Here is a 23,675-nt window from a genome sequence, read left to right on the forward strand (position 1 = left end):
CCCCAGCCACCAGGTCCTCGGGGCAGGTCTGCGGGAACCTCCTCAGAATGAGCTTGAGCAGTGCAGCCCACAGCATCCCTCCTCCTCCCCTTCTAGGTCAGCCCTTGTTGAGCTCAGCCTTCAGGGAAATGAAAAGCAAAGCTTCCAGAAGAAGCTTCTGACCTAAGCAGGAGTGCCTCTGGACCCCAGGCTTCTACGAGCAGGGGGCAGGAATCTGCAGCTTCCAGAAGTGGGTGTGAAGGATGAAGGACAGGGCCCCTGACTGTCTGTCACAGCTTTGTCCCCCAGACCACCCTTCCCCACCCCATTCTGCAAGAGGGAGGGCCCCCGAGATCCTCAGAAGAAATGCACTGTGGAAGCCCATCCATCATAAAAACCATTCCTGGGCTTTTATTCTCTGATTGGGGCTTGCCTAATCCACTAATTATCCCTGTCCATCAAGTGGATGACAGCCTTGGGGATAATCAATGGTTACTTCCTCACACGCCCACCCTCACCCACTTGCCCAAGCTCACCAACAATAAACACGCCTGCGAAAAGGAAGATTTAACCACAAAAGGGGCTTCCTCCACCCAACCTCCCCTCACAAACTTCTCCATTTGTAACCATAACACCCTGCTTAAGTCAAGGCCATCAGCGTCTTCTTCCTCCAGCGCTAGGAGGTTCCATGCCCAGAATGCCCATTTTCTGACACACGGGTAGGTCTCCACCAGGAATAAAAGAACCAAACAAACAGGTCAACTGTATCTTCAAAGTATGATTGGTTTTTTACATTTTCTACCAAGAGGCATTCCTTTGTCTATCCTGAGCCTTCCAACAGAAGAGCCACTAGCCACCTGGATGGAACTTTAAATTCATTGCAGTTACATAAAATGTAAAATTCAGCTCCTCACTCAAGTGTTCCACAGCCGCATGGGGCTAGTGGCTTCGGTACTAGACAGGGCAGATGCAGAAAGGTGTGCTGGACGGTGGCGGCCATAAGGTGACAAAGCCACTCTGGGCACCCCTGGGTTGTTCTGGAACTGCAACTAGGCTTCCAGTCCTATTATTTAACTTTTGCAAAATCGATGCGTGAACCCCTCTCCTCTCCCTTCCTATTCCCCAAATTTATCCCCCCAGTCTGTACCGCCATATTGCCTTTACTATTTCAGATAGACACCTAAGGCCGCCTAGGAGTCCAAATTTATTCCATGATCATCATTAAGAACCCCATCTCACATTTACACAGTACTTGAGAGAGTATAAAGGGCTCTCAAGACAGCCCTGTGTGGGCACTTGGCAGACAGGCATTTAACACTTTTCCTTTTCCACAGGAAAATAAAGCACAGAGGTTAAGTAATCGGCCCAAGGTCAGGGAAAGGTCTGCCCTCGCACCCAGTTTGTATCGTGAAGTGCTCCTAAGTTTGCCCAGTTGTTTTTAAAAAGAGTTTTATGTTTACTTATTTTTGAGAGAGAGACAGAGCATGAGCAGGGGAGGGGCAGAGAGAGGGAGACACAGAATCCGAAGCAGGCTCCAGGCCCCGAGCTGTCAGCACAGAGTCCGACGCGGGGCTCGAGCTCACGGACTGTGAGATCATGACCTGAGCTGAAGTCAGATGTTCAACTGACTGAGCCACCCACGTGCCCCTGCCCAGTTCTTTTTAAAATGCCATTGTTCCAGGGGCACCAGGGGGGGTTCAGTCGGTTAAGCATCTAGTCAAGACTCTCTGTCTCGGGTTGGGTCATGATTTCCCAGTTCATGAGTTCAAGCCCCCCATCGGGCTCTCTGCTAATGGTGCAGAGGCTGCTTGGGATTCTCGCTCTCCCACTCTCTGTGCCCCTACCCTGCTCACATGCACACTCTCTCGCAAAATAAATAGATGAAATAAAATGAAATAAAATGCAACCGTTTCACATATTCACCTAAAACTTACTCCTTCTCCACAACCGGACACTTGTGAACTCAAGATCTAACCACCTCGCACGGGGGCCGGAGGCTCTCACCCAAGTGCTTACATCTATGCCTCCCCGAAATAATACATGTACGTCTACCCCCCCAACCTCTGTCCCACTACGTAGAGTGCAAAGCTTCTGTTCCATCTGTTTTTCCTGTGCATAAATGTCCACATGAAATAGTGAACAAAATACTTGGTGACCTGCACACCCTATCAAATGTTTAAGCATCGTCACCATTATTTCCTGTTTGCGTACCTGTCCTCACCCACTTCTCCCTGGAAGTGCCCTCTCAGACTTGCCTCCACCCAATCCCAAACCCGATTCTGCAACTTGTCAGGTCCACCCCGGGGGAGCAGCGGCCTCACGACTCTGCGCACACTTCGTGTGCTCTGCCACCTTCCACCAAACAGTGCCTCCCCCACAACCCCCAAACCCCACCCCAGGCTGCTAGGAATGACAGCCGGCGGTGGGGGCGGGGAGGGGGGGGTCACCAAAAAAGGCAGTAACTCTGATACGTCTACACCCACCACCCTCTTTGTAGTCTTTCCACTGCACGCCCTCCTCCTCGCCTGGGTAAGTGCCCTGATGGGCAGCCAGACTCCAGCGTCTGAAAGGACCAGTGTGACGTAGCGGTGGAGAGCATGGCACGAGAAGGGCGCCTGGGTGGCTCAGTCAGTTAAGTGTCCGACTCGATTTCAGCTCAGCTCATGATTTTCACGATTCAGGAGTCTGAGCCCTGCGAGGGGGCTCTGTGCTAGCAGTGTGGAGCCTGCTTGGGATTCTTTCTCTCTCTCCCCGTCCCCTGCTCTCTCTCCCTCTAAATAAAGAAACATTTAAAAAAAATTTTTTTTTTTTTTAAAAAGAGCATGGCTCTAGAGTCAGACTGCAAGATTTCAGATCTACTCACTGGGTGACCTAGGTTACTTAGTCACGTGGAACTGCCCTGTCTTCACCTGTAAACGATGCCCGTGCTAGTCCCCACCTCCAAGGAAAGCAATGAGGATAAGGGAAATAATGCAAGTGCTTAGAATGGTGACCAGCACTTAGAACTCAATAAATCCCAGTGACTGCTATTTTCAGGAGTCAACGCACAATGCCAGCCACCCTAACTCGGACATTTAATGAGCACCTACTATGCACAGGCACAGAGTGGGGTACAGGCCACACAGAGATTAGGAATCAAAGCGTTGAGGAGCTCTAGCTAGTAGGAACGCTGATGTGTGAGCCACCAGTCAGAGGGCACAATACTCCAAATATAAAGCACTAGGAGGTGGGGTTGATGCAAGCTTCCAGAGGTGGGTAATGCCTCACCTAGGTCTTTAAGGACAAAGGGGAGTTTCCCTGGCAAAGAGGAAGGAAATAAAGAAGGGAGAAAATTTTCCCTGCAAAAGAAACAATCAGCAAAGGGGGCGCCTGGGTGGCTCATCGGTTAAGCGTCCCACTCTTGATTTCAGCTCAGGTCATGATCTTGCAGTTCATGAGAGAGAGCCCCATTTTGGGCTCTGCGATGACAACAGAGCCCGCTCGGGATTCTCTCTCTCCCTCTCTAGCTGCTCCTCCCCTGCTCTCTCTTTCTCGCAAAATAAATACACGAACTTTTAAAAAGAGAAACAACAAAGGAAAGGAAATACGGGAGATCATGCTACATTTAGGCTTGGGCATCATTTTGGTCACCGGGAACACTTTCCAGGGACGTGTAATTTGGGGGCACGGGAGAGGGGAGCAGGAGAGCTTCATGGGCGGCACAGGAGACTCTTGGCAGGTAGCTCAGGGTGGCCCATGAACCACCCCCCACTGGTATAATCACAACCTACCAGAGACTCACCAGGAATGTTTGCTGAAACTACAGATGTCTGAGCCCCACCCGGGGCTACAGAACCAAAATCTCTGGGGAGGGGGCCCAGACACCTGCATTTAACACATTCCCCAGGGGAGATTCCTACTTTCTCGCTACAATCACACACAGCAAGATTTGAGAATCACCACCCCAGATAAGACGCCCAGTGCCTCTGAGGCCTTGCAACCTATGGCCTCAGCAATTTCTCAGTCCCAATATTCAAGTCTAGCTCCTTGAGAAATAATCCCTGGTGATGAGCACCCGCACATGGGAATGTGAACTGATATGCGCTTTCTGAAAGGCATTGGGCAATGCGTTTGAAAAGCCTTGAAAAGTACGTACCTTTGACCCAGGCTAAATCCTTCAGGGGAAACTGTCAATGTCAATCAACGTCTAGCTTCAAGGATATACTCACTGCAGTGTTGCTTATAATTAGTGAAAAACCGGGCACAGCCTAAACACGAATCCGTACGGAACACGTGGAACTGGCACCCATCTCAAAGTCTTTGCACACTCTCCCCCTGACCTGGAACATTCTTCCTCGGATATCCACATACGTCATACGGTGTTGCTCAAAGGTCACCTTTTCCGTGAGACCTTCCCTAGCCACCTTATTTAAAAACAACAACATCGCCCCTGCTCTATATTTCCCCATTCTAATATACAAAAGAACTAACTTATTCAGTTTGTCTGTCCCCACTCCCCTAGAATGTCCAAGAGACAGGGACTTGTGTCCATGTTATTTACTGCTGTGTCCCCAGCACTTAACACAGAACTTGGCATACAGTCAGCCCTCAGATACAGGTCAACTGAATAAATCAACTGTTACACAAACAAAACAGTGGAACACCACACAACATTAAAACTGACATGGCTCATAATTACATACACGGAAAGACAGCGTAAGTGCAAAGCTAAGTGAAAAAAGAAATTTCTGGCACAGCGCAGGCCACGTGAACCTTTGTCTAAAACATGCGTACATAACCCACTTTGTAATCAAGTGGTTATGGGCGAGTTCTATTTTTTACTTAACTGAAATTTCTTAGTTTTTCTTCCATTAACTTTATATTGCTTGCATAATCTTTGAGAAGTAATCCCTCATGAAATGCTCTCAAAACATTTGCTAATTTTTTTTTTTTTTTTAGAAATAAGCTTCCTCCTTAGTGACTTAATTAGGGTGTCCCTAATTAAGGCCAGCACAACATCAAAGAGGCCAGGTTCCAAGGGACCCTTGCTTCAGGTCGACTCCTGGCTGCAAGACGACCTCAGTCCCTCCAGCAGCAGTTTGCGGAGCCTCGGAGTGCTCAGATGCCAAAGGCTTGGCCACCAGCTAGCTACTCCTGGCTCTGCTCCCCGCTACTTGCTTCCTATTGGGGTGCCTCATCCAATTATTCAGGCCCGAGATCACATCCTGCTGGAGAGCTGGCTTTGAAGGTTCAGTAAACAATCACTTCAAAACAAAGCACAACCATTAAACCAAACTCAAAGACTTCCTTAATGACTCCGTGCTCAGCTGCAGGAGCCGGGCTCAAGCAAGCCAGGCCTCAGAAGTGAAGCTGAGGTCTCCCTGGAAACTAATCTCGAAGCATTTCCAGCCTCCTACTGCAAATATCCCCCCTTCCTGTTTTTCACTCAGTCATGTGGGGTGCAGAGCCGTTACTGGGACGACCCCGATGGAGGGGGGGGTTCCTCAGTAGAACAAACATGTGTCCTGTGGTTGTCACCTTCGACGGCTGCATCAGAGCCTTAGGTCTCACACCCTGCCTGCCCCCCACCTACTTCCGTCTACTGACAAATCAGAGGCACCCATGGGGTGAGTCAACCACCCAACAATATCACGTTGGCTGGGTCAAACTCTGCTTTAAATAGAGGCCCCTGGAGCTCCTTGAAGCACTTCAGAGAAGAGCCTAGATGGTTATACTTCATCTGGTTCATCGTGAGTCCTAAAGGTATAGAAAGGGCAATCAACAAAGACATCAATGAAACACACCCATTACAGAATCTGAAAAGGAAATTCTCAAACACCATGCTGTGAGAGCCCACGGTGGTAGACAAGCACAGACCCTGGGACTGCATGGGTTCAAATCCCAGGCTTACCTCGCCCTAGCTGTATGAGGTGGGCAAACGGTTTAACCTCTCTGCACCTCACTTTCTCCATCTGTAAAATGGGAGTTATAGCAGTAACTACCTCACTGTGGATATACAGGAAGTACCTGGGTTGCTGGGAGGAGTAAGAGTCTATCTGTAAAGCACTAGAAGAGTGCCTGGTTGTGCCACATAAAGGCTTATTAAATAGCAAAATAAAACATAGTTCTCAGTTTAGGTGTCACTTGTACCAAAGCCTTCCCTGACCCTGTCCTCTGGCTCCAAATGAAAAGCAGAGGCCCTCCCCAAGAGCCTGCTGTTTGTCTGCTCCTCTTCTAGACAAAACAACTTTAGGGCAAGGACTTTATCTGTCTTGTTCACAGGTGTATCTCTGCCCCCAGCAGCGCCTGGCACATAACAGCCACATCATGATATCTGTTGAATACATGTACTGTGTTCTCTCAAATTACTCGTTATGTTGAGAATTGAAAAGCATATATTGTCTCTATTGCATATCAAAGTGGAGATACAGGTTTCTTGGATTTTCTGAAACATCTCATCCTGTTATGGGCAGGATACTCCACTAGAAACTACCAGGGTAGCTCAGACAAGAGCTACACAAGAGCATTTTGTTTAGCATTTATTTCATGCTATGCCCTTTCCATATACTTTCTCATGTAAACCTCTAAAACTTTAAGAGGGAAGTATTATTTCCCCCATTTCACAGATACGAAAATCAAGTCTCAGGGAGGTTGAGCAACTTGCCCAGAGTAATTTAGCTACAAAGTGGCAGAGCCAGGCTTCAAAGCCCAAGGGCAACCGCTTAAGGTAGAATGCCACAAATACTAGATGGAATCAACACAGAATGTGAAGAATGCCTAAGGCTATCTGGCTTGGTGGAAAAAAGAGGGCCCAGAAAGGAGATAACTTTGTAGCGGGGCCTTGAAGGATGAGAAAGATTTCAACAGACAACAATAGAGAGAGTCTGCATTGCACTGTCCAAGCAGGACAAACGGCAAGCGTGAGAGGCATGGGATGTGCTCCAAGAAGCCAGGGACTCTGGGATGGGGAGCACTCGGCCTGCAGCAGAGCACTGGGCTAGGGCCAAACTGCAGGCGTCCTTGAATCCAGGCTAAGGCAGGTGAGCCCCATTCAGCAAGTAGGAAGAACCCCAATATGGCCAAGTCCTAGAAAGGAACAGAAGATCAGTGCAAAGCTGCTGCTACAGGGCAGTCTAGAGGCAAATGAGGCCACTTTTCGGGTGGTCATTCCAGAAAAAGAAGGGAGAATTCAAACAATGAAGACAGAAAAAGATGGGCCTTATGAAGCAACTCCTCTCCCCTTAATATCACATCTCGGCCAACACTTTTTTTTTTTTTTTTTAAATATAAGCATTAAATGCCCTGAGGACCTCAGCCAGGCACCCAGCCCTCCTCTCCCTTGATATACAGTGAGTTTGCAAATAGAGAACTGCAAATAGGCTCAGCTGAGGCAGATGAGGTTATAAATGAACTCAGGAGTCATTTACTTAGCATGGAAAAAAAAAAAAAAAACAAAACTCCATCTCTTGCAACTTCACTGCAAATTCGAAATAACAGCCAGGTCAAGGGTGGGGTAGCATTTGCCCTAAGAAGTGAGGTAGAGAGAATTACTATACTGATTTAAAGAGTCAGCCGCGAACATTCGAGGGCCAGCACACAGGGCACAGTGTAGAGTGCTTCACAAGCAAGGTCTCATTTCGGAGTCGTCTAAGGTGGGTACTTTCTTAGACCCATCTACAGAAGAGGAAAAGGAGGCTGAGAGATTAAGCAAATTGCCCACAGGAGTGAAAACCAGATCTCTTTCCCTCTAAGGTCAACAGTAGCTCTAGAATTTCTTCAGGAGGGCTTCAGAGGCAATGAAGGAGCCAGAAGGAAACAGAGGTGTGCAGGAAGCTCACTATTTTTACTTAGATGGTATGTTATATACAGATCTGTACTGTCCAATATGGTAGTTGTTAGCCACATAGGGCATTTTTAAAAAATTGAAACTCAGTAAAACTTAAAAATCAGTTCCTAGGTCACAGCCATACTTCAAGTGCTCAACAGTCAGATGTGCTACTGGCTAACATTTGACAATTTCCATTATTGTAGAAAATCATACTGGAGGGGCACCTGGGTGGCTCAGTCGGTTAAGCATCCAACTTTGGCTCAAGTCATGATCTCACAGTTCATGAGTTCGAGCCCCACATCAGGCTCTCTGCTGTCAGCACAGAGCTTGCTTTGGATCCTCTGTCCCTCTCTCTCTCTGCCTAAACATTTTTTTAAAAAAAGAAAATTATTTTGGACAGGGCTACTGTATATTTAAAATTGTTAAGAATGCTAAAAATGCTTTTTCTATTTTTCTATTTCAATTATTCACTTTAATGTTGTTTCACCATAAATTTTTGTTTTTTTATTTTATTATTTTTTTAATGTTTATTTACTTTTGAGAGACAGCCAAGGCACAAGCGGGGGAGAGGCAGAGAGAGAGGGAGACACAGAATCCGAAGCAGGATCCAAGCTCTGAGCTGTCAGCACAGAGCCCGACGCAGGGCTCGAACCCACAAACTGTGAGATCATAACCTGAGCCGAAGTCAGAAGCTTATCCAACTGAACCACCCAGGTGCCCCTATTTTTATTTTTAATCATGGCAAAATACATATAACATACAATCTACCCTCTTGGCCACTCTTAAGTGTCCAGTTCAATAGTGTTAAGTATATTCACGTTGTTGTGCAAACATCTAAACATGCTTTTACTCAGACTTCGGTAAGGTTGAGAAAAATACTTTTAAGGATGCTGAAACTGTAACTCAGTGGTTCTCAAGCCTGACTACACATTAGAATTACCTGGGGGTACTTTACAAAAAAAACTGAATGTCCAAGATGTACCCCAGAAGCACTGAATGACAGCTTCCAGGAAATAGGGTCCAGGTATCAGTGTGGTAAGGCTGGCAGGGAATCCGATGCTCTTATGCCTGTAACCAGGCCCATTCTACCAAAAGGGGCACACCTGCCCAGAACCTCCTTCTCTGGACAGACCCAATCCTCCAGCCCCCTAGAGACCCGTCCTGTGTGTGTGTGTGGGGGGGGGGGGGGGGTGGCGGGGAAGGGAGTTCCAGGCAAAGCCTGCCGTCCACCTCCAGGACTCGGGAGGCCACTGATGCTGAGCAAACTCAGATTTTACTGCTGCCCAAATTCTTCGAGGAGAAGAAAGCAAATAAAAAGACACACAGCTCAAAGGCACTCAATTGATTTTTTTTTTCACCCACTTAAACTAGACAGGAAAAGAAAAACCACTTAGAAACTACGACCAAGGCTGTATATGCCAAGAATCAGCACAGGAAGGAGTTTTTTTGGCGATCCCATCAACTTCTCCAAACACAGACCTGAAATGGCTCTACAGACTGAACCAAACCAGAGGGCTACCGGGACATAATTAAATACAGAAAGCTCTTTTACAAGGAAGTTCCAGGGCTGGACACAAAATGAGTTCAAGGTAAGGAGTTCTTTTTGAGGCCTCATTTGAACTTTGGGTGAACTTATTTAACTCCTGTAATTAGAAAGGATTGCCAGGCTTGTATAGTCGTCCAGTCTCAGGGACCGATGGGTTCCCTGGACATATAAACATGGCCCTCTGGCCAGTTATGGAGAAGAAGACTGCAGACACTTTGCATGAGGACAAGGACAGGAGCCAAGGGTGACAGGCCAGAGCCTGGCCCAAAGGCTTCTTTCCCCTCTGCACACCCAGAAGAGGAAAGGAGAATGCCAGGTTGTCTGTTAGAGAAGACTGGTGAGTGGGACAGGGAAGGAAGCCACAACATATCAATAGATCATAAATTAAATGACTTCCACAAAAGTGACAGCCAGATGGGAGCGGCCGGCCCTACAGCAGTCCTCACACCATCTGAGCTCAAGTTCACACCTCCAGGTTGGCTCTGGGCTAGAGGCACAGAGATAGGACCCTGATTCCTTCCTCGAGCCTCCTGTAGTACTAGGAAAGTGTTCCGTATGCTGTCCTCTACCAATAACCCCCCCCCCCCCACTTTCAGCACGTTCTAAAGAGCTCCAGCTTTAGGATCAAATGGGTCAAGGTCTAAAGACCAATCCACCTCACCACGGCCTTAGGTAAGTCACTGCCTCTCTTCAAGCCTCAGTTTTCCCATCTGTAAAGTGGGGTTGATGTGAGGATAGCAAGACTCCATGCCCACCAAGCACTCAGCGCAATGCCTGGCACATAGCAGCCTCTCACAAGTCCCTTCCTGCTCCACGTTCACCATATGCAACGAACACTCAGCACCTACCATGTACCAGGTGGCGAGTGAGAGCATCCTAAAAAAGGAAGCAGCTGAGACGACACAGCCCCATGCCAAGGTCCTCCTTGGGCTAAGAGAAGGGAAACACTGCCAATGGGTGGGCTGGCCTGGAATCTAAGCTGGGTGGGTTTAGTTTTGCTTTTGGGGGGGTTGTGTGTGTCTGTGTTTCAGATACTCAGAGGAAACCTTCCGCAATCTCCAACTAATTCAAGGGAGAACCTGGACAATCAAATACAACAGGCTTCCTCAACGCTCAGCCAATTAATTTACTCCACTTGCCTCTCTGGTTTGCTACTTAATAAAGCCGTATCAGCAGTACAATCTGCAAATCGGAGTTAAACTGCTTAAGGCATCCGTCAGTTCCCTCTAAGGAGCCCCAGATACTTCTTGTCTGATGTCCTAGGCAGCTAAATCTGCCTTTGGCTTTTGTTTGGTTAGGGGAGAAGTATTTCTTTGTTTTTGCAGAGGTGTGGGTTTCAGGGGAAAGTGTCCCGAAGGCAGTTCCGAGAAGTAATGGTGAACTTGGTATGATCTCATTTTTCCATACCCAATTTGAACACCTAAACGGTCTCCTGCAGAAGGAATCTTGCCAGCTCTCACCCATCCCCGGGAAGACTGGAAAAGCCTAGATGAAAATTACAGATAAAGCATCTAATAGATCAATAGTTTCAACCTTTTCATCCTCCAAACATTTTAACAACCTCAAATGAACTGGCCATATTGACAGATATCATTTTAGCTTTTTCCCTTTCCCTGGCTGCAAAAGAGCATTTCAATGTACAAGAGGTCAGTCAGCAGCTGAGAAGACAGAGTTTGCACAGGACATACTTCCACTAAAAAGTTGCTGACTGTTTCCCTGAAATTCAGATTTAACTGGGAATTCTCTATCTTTACTTGCTGAATCATAGCATCAACTTTGCAACCTTGCTGATGCTCAATAAATACTATAGAATTATGAGTTACTCTCATAAGAACTGGCTGATAGCTGAACCGGGCAAAATTCAAACTCAGCTCATCTTCCGTTCAAACCATGACCTAGGATTGACCTTCTCTCTTTGTTCAGGGCATCGCTAACTGCAGAAATTCAGAACATAAAGGTTCACAGCATCAAGCAACAAGTTCTAAACAATTTGGCAAAATATGATGTATAAGGGATTTTCCCAGAGAAACATCCAAGCTAAGACCAAAAAAAACCAAAACCAAAACAAACAAACAAGACTTCTTTCTAAATCTGGATGAGATCTACACCTAAAAAACCAAACAGATTGATCCAGATAGAACAGGCCCTAAATCTTTGAACAGCCACCCATTCTGGGCGGTTTCCTGCTGCAGATTTTATGATATCTTCACTTCACCTTCTCTCACAGGCCCAAACTGAGGAAGCTGTAAAATCCTGGGCAAACACAGCCATTTGTGAAGAGAAAAGCCAACATGAGGCCCATCTGTACTTTACAAGGGTTTTGCTCGTCCTGCTTTTGTGTGTCACCATTTACAAGGAAGCCAGCCTCCCTTCAGAGCACCTGGCTGCTCTTAGAGGCCTTGGCTGGGTTTTCAGTATCTTCCTAGAGAAAATATTTTTATTATTTTTTTTTTTTTTGGAAGAGTCAAAGGCAAGCCCTTCAAGGACTGACTGATGCCCTTCCTTCGTGGCCACCATATTACACTCACGTTATCTACTCATGACCCACAGGACAAGCTGCTCTCCAAGGACCTGCCTCAGTGGCTCTCTGGCTCCTCGCTGCCCAGCAAAAGGCCTTCCACATAGCAGGCCCTCGATAAACACCAAGGAAAGGAGCCTCTTGTCTGACAGGAACCCTGAAGCCAAAGCGGCAGGGCGGGGGGAAAACAACCCTGAAATCATTATCCAGTGCTGGACCCAATACCCGCATTCTTGATCTATGATAAGTAAGGGAAAATACCATGTCATGCCTTCGAACCACAAAAGATTTCCATGGAATTCAAGAAGCTCCTTTAGCAGCTCTAATTTTAAGGCAGAACCTAGGAGAGAGGATACTGGTACAAACAGAGGTGGGGGGCAGTGGAGAGGAACTGAACAAGGCCCCTATTCTGCTCGGTGCAGGTGCTGGTAACAGGACACCCCTGTCCACAGGGGGACGTAGGGTAGGGAATTCAAGGTGTGGTCGGGTGTTCTTCACCCCCCAGTCTCATTACATAACCCCCAACACAGTCTCGAACCTAGTACAAAGTTCTCCCTGCACCAGGCCCAATTCAGCTCCCGACATACTGATTCTTGAGCAACAAAGCTGAGGAAAATATTTGGTTTTAGGATCCAACTTTAAAACACACACACACACACACACACACACACACACACACACACACACAAACTAAGTTAATTATTAAAAGAAGCAAGATAGCCACAAAGTGACCTGCCCTCGAGTTTGGCCAATCTCCTGGTCTTAAAAGCACCCGAAACACCACCAAATTCTATGGCTGGTTCAACTACCTAAATAAAAAAAAAATATATATATATATATATATATATATTTTTTAACTACCACAGCATCAAATCCCTATGCTGTATACCTTAAACTAATATAATGTCAAATGTCAGTTATAGCTCAATAAATAAGTAATGGCTCATATCTGCTATTTGTTGTACGTAGCCTGTTTTTCTTGGCATTTGGCTAGAAACTACAAAAAAGATTCTAGGCCCTCTTTAATGTCTAAATGTTGTCAAGCATCAGAGGCCAGTCAACTGGCCTTCCATACAGTCACTTCCATGCTATAGTTCCCCCAGATGTATGAGCAACAAGCCCTTGCCTCCAGCCACATGAATCTCATCTCCCCTTTCCTTTGGGACCAGCTCACATCAGACAACTTGATTTATGTGGACGGGCGGAAAGGCAGCCAGTAAGCGATTTTGCACACCACCATCATTAGTGACCACCACCACAGTGGGGTGGAAGACAGGAGGAAAAAAAACACAAGGTTTCCTCTCGTCAAGGAATCAATAAGTTATTTAACAGCTGCTGCTGGATCCCGATGGAAGACGAGTGAGGGTTACTTCCGCACCCTTCCCCTGAAAAGGATAAAACACTGAGGATTTAGCCAGATGAAGGATCATTAGAAAAAAGTAGAAAGTTTCCTCTCTAGCTTCTCAATGTCTTGAGGTTTTTTTTTGGTTTTAGAAGATATATGGTGTTAGGCCTTGAAATTATTCCATTTTTTGTTGTTGTTGTTTTTTTTTTTTCCTCTCCTCCAAAGAGGAAACTGACTCCCTTCCTGTGTTGCTGTACATTTTGGAGAATCAAATGCTGCTTAAAAAAAAAAAAAAAAAAAAATTCCTTACCCTTTCCTCACCCCAGTGTAACATTCCTTCTGGGAAAATAACCTAAAAATTTTCTCAAGATGGGATTCCAAATGGGTTTCCAACATATACACTTGTCCTTCAAAGCAAAGAGAAAGGGGACCAAAGACATTAGAAACCCATCATGGCAGTTCAAAAAAGAGGAAAACAAGGATAAACAGGTCATTAGAAAGCCACCTGATTTCAGATATGAAAGACTGACTTTAATTGCTGGTGACTTCAAGCATTATGCATACTACACGTTGCTTATCCTATGTGGCCAAATGTTTTAATTCCTTTTTAAAATGTCACTCCCATCCTATCCATAAAGTCTTTTAAGAAGAAAACTCCATGAAAATATCCAACAATTATCTTATGCATAAACAATCTTGGAAATAAGTCAACTCCTCTCTTTTTCCTTATCTCTACTCCCCAAAAAGTCTGGAATTCTGCAGACCCCAAGGCAAGTTTTAGTCTTCAACTCAAGCTTGCTTTTACAATCTTTGCCAAAACAAAACAAACAACTTTAAAATAAATGCCTTCCCACAGGATGCTGAACAAACCCTACTAAATTCAAAGAGAAAAAAGTCAGGAACCACAAACTATAGATCCAGCCCCGAAGGGGCATTAAATCTTTATTTTTAACTGGAATCTTGCAGAGGGAAAAGCATGCCACCTTAGCACCCACAAATCCCTCTGGCCAGAATGCTAAAGGCAGCCATGGGAGGCAGGTGGAAAACAGGGGGCCCATCCCGTGGTGAGCTACCTTTTGAATGGCTCAGGGTTGAAGCCAATAAATACAAAGAACCAAGACTGGACAGATTAGGAATTAAGGAACAAAGAGAGAAAAAAACTCAAGATGTGAACACGCTGGGACTGCAGTGGGCAGAACTTTTAGGTCACTGGGTCGTTGTTACTACTGAAGGACTAGGAAACATGCATTTCTCTTCTCCAAAAAAAAAAAAAAAAAAAAAAACACCCACAGCTTTACCAACCCATCTCAAATTCTTCCCCTGGTGATCAAAATACACACGTGCCTCAAACTAAATCTTTGATTATAAGGCGTATAGAATTTAAGTTAACAAGACCCCCCCTCCCCCCAGAGTCCAAGGCAGGGACACCAATCTTTGTCTCAAAAGAGCACTTCAATAAATCCATGTGGATTGAGGGCAAGGGAATGAAAGAGGCTGTCTTTGAACAGGGAATAATCCACCTAATTCCAAGTGGCTGGATTAAAGGCATTCCTGGACAAGCAGGGTCTCGGGAAAGATAATGCTACATGAATGTCAATTTCTGACAAAAACAAAAAACAAAACAAAAACCAGAAACAAGCAAACAAAAAAAAAAAAAAAAACCTGCCTCTGTAGAAGGATGGACAAGACTGTGATGGAGGCACCTTGGGAAAGTTCACCCTTGAGGAGATGGCAGTTGGTTCTAAAAAGGGGAAGCAGGCCTTGACAGCTGAGCATTCCTTTGCAAAGTCCATCTCCCAGGCCAAAGCCTCTCCAAACCTTACACTTCATCAGACAGAAGCTCCTCCAGACGCCCAGGCAGCGGCTGAAGAGGGGCTGTCCACACCCACCGGCTGCACAGCCTTCCAAACCTGCCTACTCGTTTTGGAAGCCGAGCTTTTAATTAAACACCACCTCCCCGGATCTGTTGAGGCAAACTGGGGCTGGGCCAGAGCCAAAGAGAAGCTCCCTAAATACACAAGAAAAAAAAAATCCCCCCACCGCCCCCAATTCCCACCTCCAGGCAGCTCGCACGGCTGGTTATATTTCCTTTGGATGAGTAACACAGGGCCCTGGTCTATCTCTATGCACCAGAAAATCCACATCCAAGGATCAGGTTATCCCCAGTCCCACCCTTTGCAGGAAAAAGCCAGGGTGTTGTTCCCCGCCCCCAATACACACACACGTGCCCGCGCGCGCGCACACCGACACACACAGACACACACACACAATATCTACACAATCCTTCCAAGAGAAAACCGGGAGTCTGTGTTTGGGGGGCGGAGGGGGTAAAAATACAGCTGTTTAGGGGGCTCCAATCTTGCCTTCAGGCTAGGAGGCTCAGCCAGAAGGAAGGTCCCCAGCAAGGCTACTCTGGGAACTTCTGCTTCGCGCCCCTGGGGAGGGTTGAGGGAAGGCATGCATACCCTCACCAGCTGTGGAACAGCCTAATTAATACCTAATTCGCTCAGATTCCGCACCACCCGCCCCCCCCCCCCACCAGGGTGAACCTGAAAGCCCAGGAGGGAGAGGCAAAGCTATCCGGCCGGGGACGCGGGTGGGGGGTGGGGGCTAGTTCCCGCGGCCGGGCAGAGCCCCTATACCCCTCCCCACCACCGCACCAGGTGCCCCCACCCCGTACTCGGGGGAATCAGGTGTGTGCCCAGGCACCCATCCTCCGCGGGTCGCAGACGCTCGGTCCAGCGACAGACAATGGAAAACTTGGGGCCGGGGCCCTGCGCCCCCAGGGAAACGAGATGTTACCGCCCCCTGGGACAATAAGCGTGGAGAGGGCAGGGGGCATCAGACACCCCCAGGGAAGCCGCCCAGCTCGGTGACCCAGCAGTGCCCGGAGCGGCGCCGCGGGTGAGCAGGTGACACCCGGCCAGAGCGCTCCCGCAGGTGGCCGGCGGCCACCGCGTAAGCAAGGGCCGGGCGGACGGCCCGGGGCGGAGGCGAAGCTCCGCGGCGAGGTCACTGCGCGGCCGCCCGCACCGCAGCCGCGCCCCCGGCGTCCTACCTTCATGTCGCTGATGATGGTCTGGAAGAGGCCTCCGAGCGCGCTGCATTCCTTCTCAATCACAGCCTCCATTTTCCCGGCGCCGGCAGGGTGAGGACACACACTCGGGGCCGCCTGGACTGTGCGCGGGGCCGGGGCTCGCTCACCCGCGAACAATTCCACCCTCCGAGCGACCCACCTCCGACTCGCAGCCTCTTCTGCAAAGAGGGCGAAGTGCCCGAGATCGGCTGTTCACTGCCCCAAATAATAATTTTAAAAGCCAAACCGCGCTGCAGCGTGATTCGCCTACATGCAGCGCTCGGCTCCTTGCCTTAAAAATGCCCGGAGAAGACTGACAATCAGGCCACCACTGGTGCCCACGACGGAAACGGCAAAGCCCATCTTGAAGCAAAGAAAACCGCCCGCTGACCCGGGGCCAGCGCCATTTAAAAATCCAAGATTTTCTAATTTAATAATATTTTTGAAGTTAAAAAAAAAATCGACCAACAGCAGAACGCGTCTGCTCGCGGCTCCCGGATCTGTTGCTCGCAGCCGCGGCCGCCGCCTCCTTTTCACTCCTGCGCGCCCGGCCCCGGCGCTCGCTCTGGCGCGGCTCCCGGGGACGTTCGGAGGGGCGCACGCGCGCTCGTGGCCGTGCGTCCGCCGCGGGGGCGCGGGGAGGGCGCGCGCTCGCGGCCGTGCGTCCGCCGCACGCGGGCGGGGCTAGGAGCGCGTGGCCGGGAGGCGCGTGGGGCGCCCGCAGCGGAGGGGAACCGGCGGGCTGTGCAGCGACTAACCCACGCCCGCGGGAGCCGCTTCTTCCTCCGAGCACGCACGGAGCACCCCCTCCTGCCCTGGCCGCGGGTCGGAGCACGGAGAGGGCGTGTCAGCACGCTGCTGGGCGAACGCCCACCCCACAATGGCTGCGAGCGCCGGGAACGGAGGGTGCACCGCCGCTCCCTGGGGACTTGCAGGGTGGCACGCTTAGCGCAGTGCCCAGCATATTGTAGTGAGCGCTCAGTAGGGCGGGAAAACTGCTGTGGCTGCTACTGCAGCCTTCGGGGAAGAGGCCCGTTTTGTGATATCAGGACTGCAGCGCCAGTCACGATTGCAAACAGCAATCGTAATTTGTAATTAATTTGTAATTAACAAATATGTAATTACCGAGAGTTTGGGGGCGTATCCTATGGCGGGAAGCCCAGTTCAATAAAAGTTGCAGGATACTGGCAAAGCAGATTGATTTGCCATTGTAAAATAAATGTATACTGTGCTTCGATTTATGGGGATTGTTGACTGCCCCTGATTTGGACGGGTTTTTTTTTTTTTCAGGCCCACTGAGGGGATTGGCTGTTGGTAATAACTGCAGAGAGCCCTGTTGGGAGATTTAACCTGGAAAGAACACAAATGTGCCTAAGTTGATTTGCAGGCCGGTGGTTCATTTTCATAGCTCTACGGCCTAACTGCATAGCTTAACACCAAATAGGCAAGAAGGAAGGGAGAATCAAATGAAAGGCTTTTAAAAGACCTTAAAACATAAGCACCTAACTCTTCACTGCTCCCTTGACCTTTGAGCTTACTTTGTGAAGCACAAAGTACAAAAGGAAAATACTGGCGAGGAGACCAAAGAAATTACATGTAAAATGCTGTAGACTTGTGTCAGACTCACTAATAATAGCTAAAGTTCTGGCTTTGAAAAACGGCATGAGTCAAATACATGGAGGGGCATATCACAGCTGCAGAAGATAATTTTCCCCTGGGCCACCTTGCCCAACTCTTAATCCCAACTACCCTTCTCCGCCCCTCTCCCAAAAATCATAAGGAGGAGTGTTACTTCTGGAATTAACCAATCTTTTAGACAAGTCTTCTGGGTCCCGTCCCCATGGTGATTTGGATGCCTAGGTCACATCTTCACCTTGCCAATAACAGTACGTGATACACAGTTTGCTCTCAATCATTACCATTATAATGATTTTTAATACTATTGGTATTATAGTGATCAGGTCACTGTTTATAGAGCCTGATTGCCTGGGTTCAAACTCCAGTTTACAACCTACTAACTGTATGACCTTGGGCCAATTTAACGGCTTCATTTTCCTCATCTGTAAGTGGGGATAAAGACTTAATAGGGCTGTTGGGACTTTCACGTGCACTAATATATGTAAAACATTTAAAGCAGTTTCTAGCATATAGTAAATAAGCGCTCAATAAATCTAACAGATGTAGTTTATTCATAATAGCCAAGATGTGGGAACAACCTAAATGTCCATAATGGATGAATGGATACAGAGAATGTGGTATGTCCATACAACGGGATATTATTCAGCCCTGAAGGAAATCCTGCATAGGTGACAACATGGATGCAACTTGAGGACATTGTGATAAGTGAAATAAACCAATTACAGGACAAATGCTGCATGATTCTATTCATATTAAGTACTAGCTAACATACTCAAACTCGTTGAATGGTTGCCAGGTGCCGTGGTTGAGGGAAGGCGGTAATGGAGAGTTGCTAACCAATGGGCATGAAGTCTCAATTACACAAGATGAGGTAAGTCTAGTGAAGGAGAGATTTTGAACAGGAAAGGGGCAACATCAGAGTTGCACCCCCTACATTGCATTCTTTCCCCGTGTTTGAGCCTCCCTCAAACTCTCTCCTCCCTTTGAAACACCTAGCACTCACTGGGCTGACATCAAGAGCTGATTAACATGCAGTTTCTCCCAGGAGTATTTGCTTTATTATTATTTTTTTTTAAATAGCTCCTAGGAGGAGGAACCCAGAGGAATGAAGCTCTACTAAAGGAATTTCAAATCTTGTGGCCTTCGAAAGGAGAGATTGAGAGGCAATGAAGATTTCTCAAAGCGGTTCCTGTCACCCTGCTTCGCCCAGTAGATGGTGGTGGGTCAGGATGCTTACCACCATCTCCCAGCTCTGTAACCTCTGGCAGGCTATTTGGTCTCTGAAGCCAGCCTCTATTTCCTTGTGGGTTCCTAACTTGGGGCCTATTCCCAGGATCGAAATAGATATCAAATGCCTATCATGTAGTCATGCTATACACGTGAGTTTCCTTCCCTCCAAGAAGTGATTCTCAGCCCTGGATGTACTGGGAGCCCTGCCTGGTCCTCAGACTTGGCAGCTGGAATCCTCTGGGGGGACTTTAAAACACCTGTGCCTGGGTTCCACAACCAGGGAGCCCAATTTAATTCATCTGGGCTTTTTAAAAGTTCCCAAATGATTCTAATGTGCAGCAAATTTGAGAACCTTGATCTAAGGAACTTTAAAAGATACCCATGCTCAGGTCCTACCCCTAAACAATTAAAGTAGAATCTCTGGGGACTGGGCTCCAGATTTTTTTAAAATGTAGTATACATATTTTATTCCATCCTCATATAAGGATACATAGGCGTGTGTGTGTGTGTGTGTGTGTGTGTGTGTGTGTGTGTGTGTGTTCATATTTTGTCCTTATTTGCTTCACCCAAATAGGATCACATCACACACACTTTTCTGGATCTTGTTATTAACACTTCGTGTTAACACCTCTTACCATCAACAATTCCTATAGAAATCCCTCCAGGTCAATTAATATTATTCCAATACATTTTTTCTTTTAATTTTTTTTTTACTTTGATACATTTCAGACATACAGAAATAAGCAATAATAGTGCAGAGATCTCCACACTTACCCTTCCTTAGATCTCCCAAATGTTTATCCTTTATGGTATTTCCTCCATGTCTGCATATGCTTTAAAGGCTCCTCATGAGGGGCACCTGGGTGGCTCAGTAGGTTGAGTGTCAGACCTCAGCTTAGGTCATGATCTCACAGCTTGTGAGTTCTAGCCCTGCACGGGACTCTGCACTGAGCCTGGAGCCTGCTTTGGATTCTGCATCGCCCTCTCTCTCTGCCCCTAACCCACTCACATTCTGTCTCTCTCAAAAATAAATAAACATTAAAAAAAAATTTTTAAAGGCTCCTCATGAGATCCTTAATGTATGTCCCCGAGGGGAGGCCTCAGGGTTGCTATGAGGGTTGTCATTGTTTGTGAATCTTCTGACCCCTTGTAAGAGATCCTTGCCCAGAGGTAGCTGTGCAAGGTGGTGAAGAGGGTAGGCTCAGAGTCAGGCTGCCTAGGTTTGAATTCTGACTTCTTTGCTGCCCAGCCTTCTGTGCCTCAGTTTTTTCATCTGTAAAATGGATAATGGAAGTGTGAACTCCTAGGGCTATGCGAGGCCTAAATGGGATTATTTACTCTAGTACTTGGCACACAGTAAGTATCCAACAAAGGTTAGCTAGTAATATGTATTGATCATTACCATGGCTCATCTATGAAATAAACTTAGTTCAAGCTCCTTTTTATGACCTATTAGCACAATGCTTTATGAGCCCCAAACCACTAAATCCCTTAGATAAATTGGGAAGTTGGCAGTATATAAAAGTGTCTCGAATTTAGAAACTGAAGGCCATTTTAAAAATGAAACCAGCAAGAATCAACAAATCATATCTGTTGCAATGACTCACCCTAAGAGATGGTTTGTCTGTGTTTGCAGATGGTGGCCTGAGATACACCCCACAATAATATAGCCTTAATGTGCAGAATGTGTCACTGAGGCAGGAAACTAATGAAAGAAGGTATACCATCATGAACCAATTGGTAGCCAGGCCAAAGTAAGGGTCTGGAACTGCAGGGTCCCAAACCCATGCCTATGGGGGTCAGGCAGCATACCTGTGTGAAGCAGGCCAATTGTAAGTTCACAAGAGGTGGGGAGGGACACTGGAGCCCTGGTCAGCAAAGTGCTCCCTCAAGAGCCAGGTGCTCCATACTCCCAGGCCAAGTGGGAACGTGTGTCCTTAATCACCACATGTTCCAGTCCTTCCAGAGGGGCTGACACTTTGGATCCTGGTGTGAAGTTCTCCAAAATCTAAATATTTTCAAATTTCCCAATTTTTAAAAATCTTCTCTGCAGGCCAGTTTGTGGCTTCTGATCATGGCACTCACATATGGGGTCTGGTTCATGAGGAAGATGTAAAAGAGGGGGAAAGGTATAAGAATTTGCATTTCTCTGGGACTGTTCAAGGACAAGAGGCCCGATGTTATGGTGCTAGGTCACCAGAAAAGTGTGCCTGCCCTGTCCTGGATAGGGATGGTTTTGTCCATTCCTGAGACATTTCTGGAGCATCTACTCCATCCCAAGTCACACTTTTTTTTTCCCAGGAATGCCTGGTTCCCTTCTCCTTGTTGATATTCTCCCAAGCTGCCTGCCGACTACTCATTTAGCAAAATTAGTTACCTTGATATTGAGAATGGGGCTTGCAGGGGAGCAGATACACCCATCACAAATTACAGAAGAAGATTGTCCAGGATCCAATCTCTTCCTCTTCCCATGCTCAGCTTTTCTGTTCCATACGAGCACCGATGAAAAAAAAGGGGCATTGTGTAGGTAAGATATGAGTTCTGGTTATATAGAAGCAAAAGAGTGAAAAGCCTTATTAGCAAACTTTACCTTTAACATACCACGTGAAGCAACTGAAAAACATCTGGTTATATCTACTTAATCAGAGGCATCTGAGTTTACCTAAAAATGGAAAATATTACACATTCTGCAAAAACCAACATTTCCCTATGTAAACATTTTACAGTTATTTTTAGTATACTCAGAGTTGTGTGACCACGATCACAACCAATTTTAGAACATTTTCACCGAAGCGAATCCTTACCCATTAGCAGTCACTCCCCACTTCCCCATACCTCTCCATCCCCAGCCCTAGACATCTACTAATCGATGTTCTGTCTCAATAGATTTGCCTATTCTGGACATTTCATAGAAATGAAATCATGCATTGGCCTTTCTCGTCTGACTTCTTTTACTTAGCATAATATTTACAAGGTTCATCCATTCTAGCATATTTCTGGACTTCATTCCTTTTGTGGCTGTATAATATTCCATTGTATGGATATACCACACTTGTTTATCCATTCATTCGTTGGTGAACATTCGAATTGTTTCTACTTTGACTATTATGAATAAAAGTGCCATAAGCATTCATGTATGAGTTTTTGTGCTGACATATGTTTTCACTTCTCTTGGGTATATACTTAGAATGGAATGGCTGGGTCATACAGAAAATCTGTTTGTAACCTTTCGAGGAATTGTCAGACTATTTTCCAGTAAATGGTTTTTTATTCCATGTAATTCGTAAGGTTTTTCACAACATGAATTAGCTCTGATGAAGTCAATGTCAATCTATTCATAACAGTGCTACCATATGTCTGCATCAAGATTTGGCTGCTGTATCATCCCCAACTAGTCATTGGTTATATGGTAAATTTCTCTGTTACCTAGCATTGCACCCACAGCAAATTGTTTATTGATCCTTCCAATAGCATGATTTTAGAAATTTTAAAATTTGTTTTACAGCAATCCCATTGTTGAGATGTTTCTAGCATTAAGACTTCCAGGTAAACCAAATTCTACTGTAGCCAATTAATAGTCTGTCTAAACATCTGTCACTCATAAGTTTGGCTAGCGGTAGTCATTACTGAGAATTCATTAACCCTAGATTCACCGATAAGGCCAAGATTCTGCACCTGCAAAGCTGAATTCTGGTTTGTTCGGACAGCAGAGAATATAAAATGACACAGGAATTAAGAGTGCATTGCGGCAAGATACTAAAGACATCTATAGTCTTGGCTGTGCCCACTTTGCACATTTAACTGATCGGGGTTCCTCTCTCCAGCAACACCACAGGCGTGCCTACAATTTCAGGAGGTTTTGCCAAGGCAGATGCAAGCTTCCTTCTCCTAGGTCTCGGGCTTTTCTTTAAATCAACAGCAAAAACAGGGGCATGGGAGACCTGTCTTTAATGTGCTAAGGTAGATTGGGCACGGTTGTGGAGTCATAGAGATTTAAGTTCAAATCCTCATGTGTCCATATGACAGGTGTGTCCATGAGCAAATTACTTGACCTGCCCATGCCATTGATAAAATGCAAAATATTCTTACTTCCAAATCTTAAATATTAGAGATCATGTAGATACTGAGCCTGAGCTGTGACAGACACTCAAAATGGGGTGTGTGTGTGTGTGTGTGTGTGGTTCTTAACCAGACTGCTGGCTTTGTTTGGGGTAACAGAGGTGAATTTCGGCCTCTGAGCCGGGAGACATTTAATCAATTGTTTCAAAGCAGTTCTGTCTTGTTTACTTTTAATAATGGGTTTGTTTGCTTTTAATAATAAGACCCAGACCCAGCCCTTCTATTTTCTGAAGCTTGTGAGCAAATGAATGCTTGTGAACTGAAGCTCGGCAGCAATCTCTGCAGCCACAAGTGGCCAGCGGCCACAGGCAACAAGTGAAAACAGGTTGTGCGCAGGGAAACGTTTCATTTGCAGAGGGTAATGATATTTACCTGTGATCCTATCCAGTAGCTTCAAAGGTGGTGGCAAGCATTACC

General features: G+C 46.7%; 1 protein-coding gene across 9 annotated transcripts in view; it reads right to left on the minus strand.

Annotated features, from left to right (window-relative positions):
• The window catches only part of MTSS1 (MTSS I-BAR domain containing 1), a 165,669-nt gene extending 148,887 nt beyond the window's left edge, over positions 1–16,782 (minus strand). For 3 of the 9 annotated variants that reach the window (XM_019459884.2, XM_019459885.2, XM_019459881.2), the window contains exon 1: positions 16,254–16,779. In XM_019459884.2, coding sequence (XP_019315429.2) covers positions 16,254–16,325 — 72 coding nt within the window. In that variant the 5' untranslated portion in view covers positions 16,326–16,779. Of the gene's footprint in view, positions 1–16,253 lie in introns of all 9 variants that reach the window. The other 6 variants (XM_019459879.2, XM_019459883.2, XM_019459880.2 and 3 more) reach the window with 5 other exon arrangements.
• Positions 16,783–23,675: the final 6,893 nt, after the last annotated feature.

The sequence above is a fragment of the Panthera pardus genome, unplaced genomic scaffold (assembly GCF_024362965.1).
Source record: "Panthera pardus isolate Hobbes unplaced genomic scaffold, ASM2436296v1 HiC_scaffold_7, whole genome shotgun sequence".
Classification (NCBI taxonomy): Eukaryota; Metazoa; Chordata; class Mammalia; order Carnivora; family Felidae; genus Panthera; species Panthera pardus.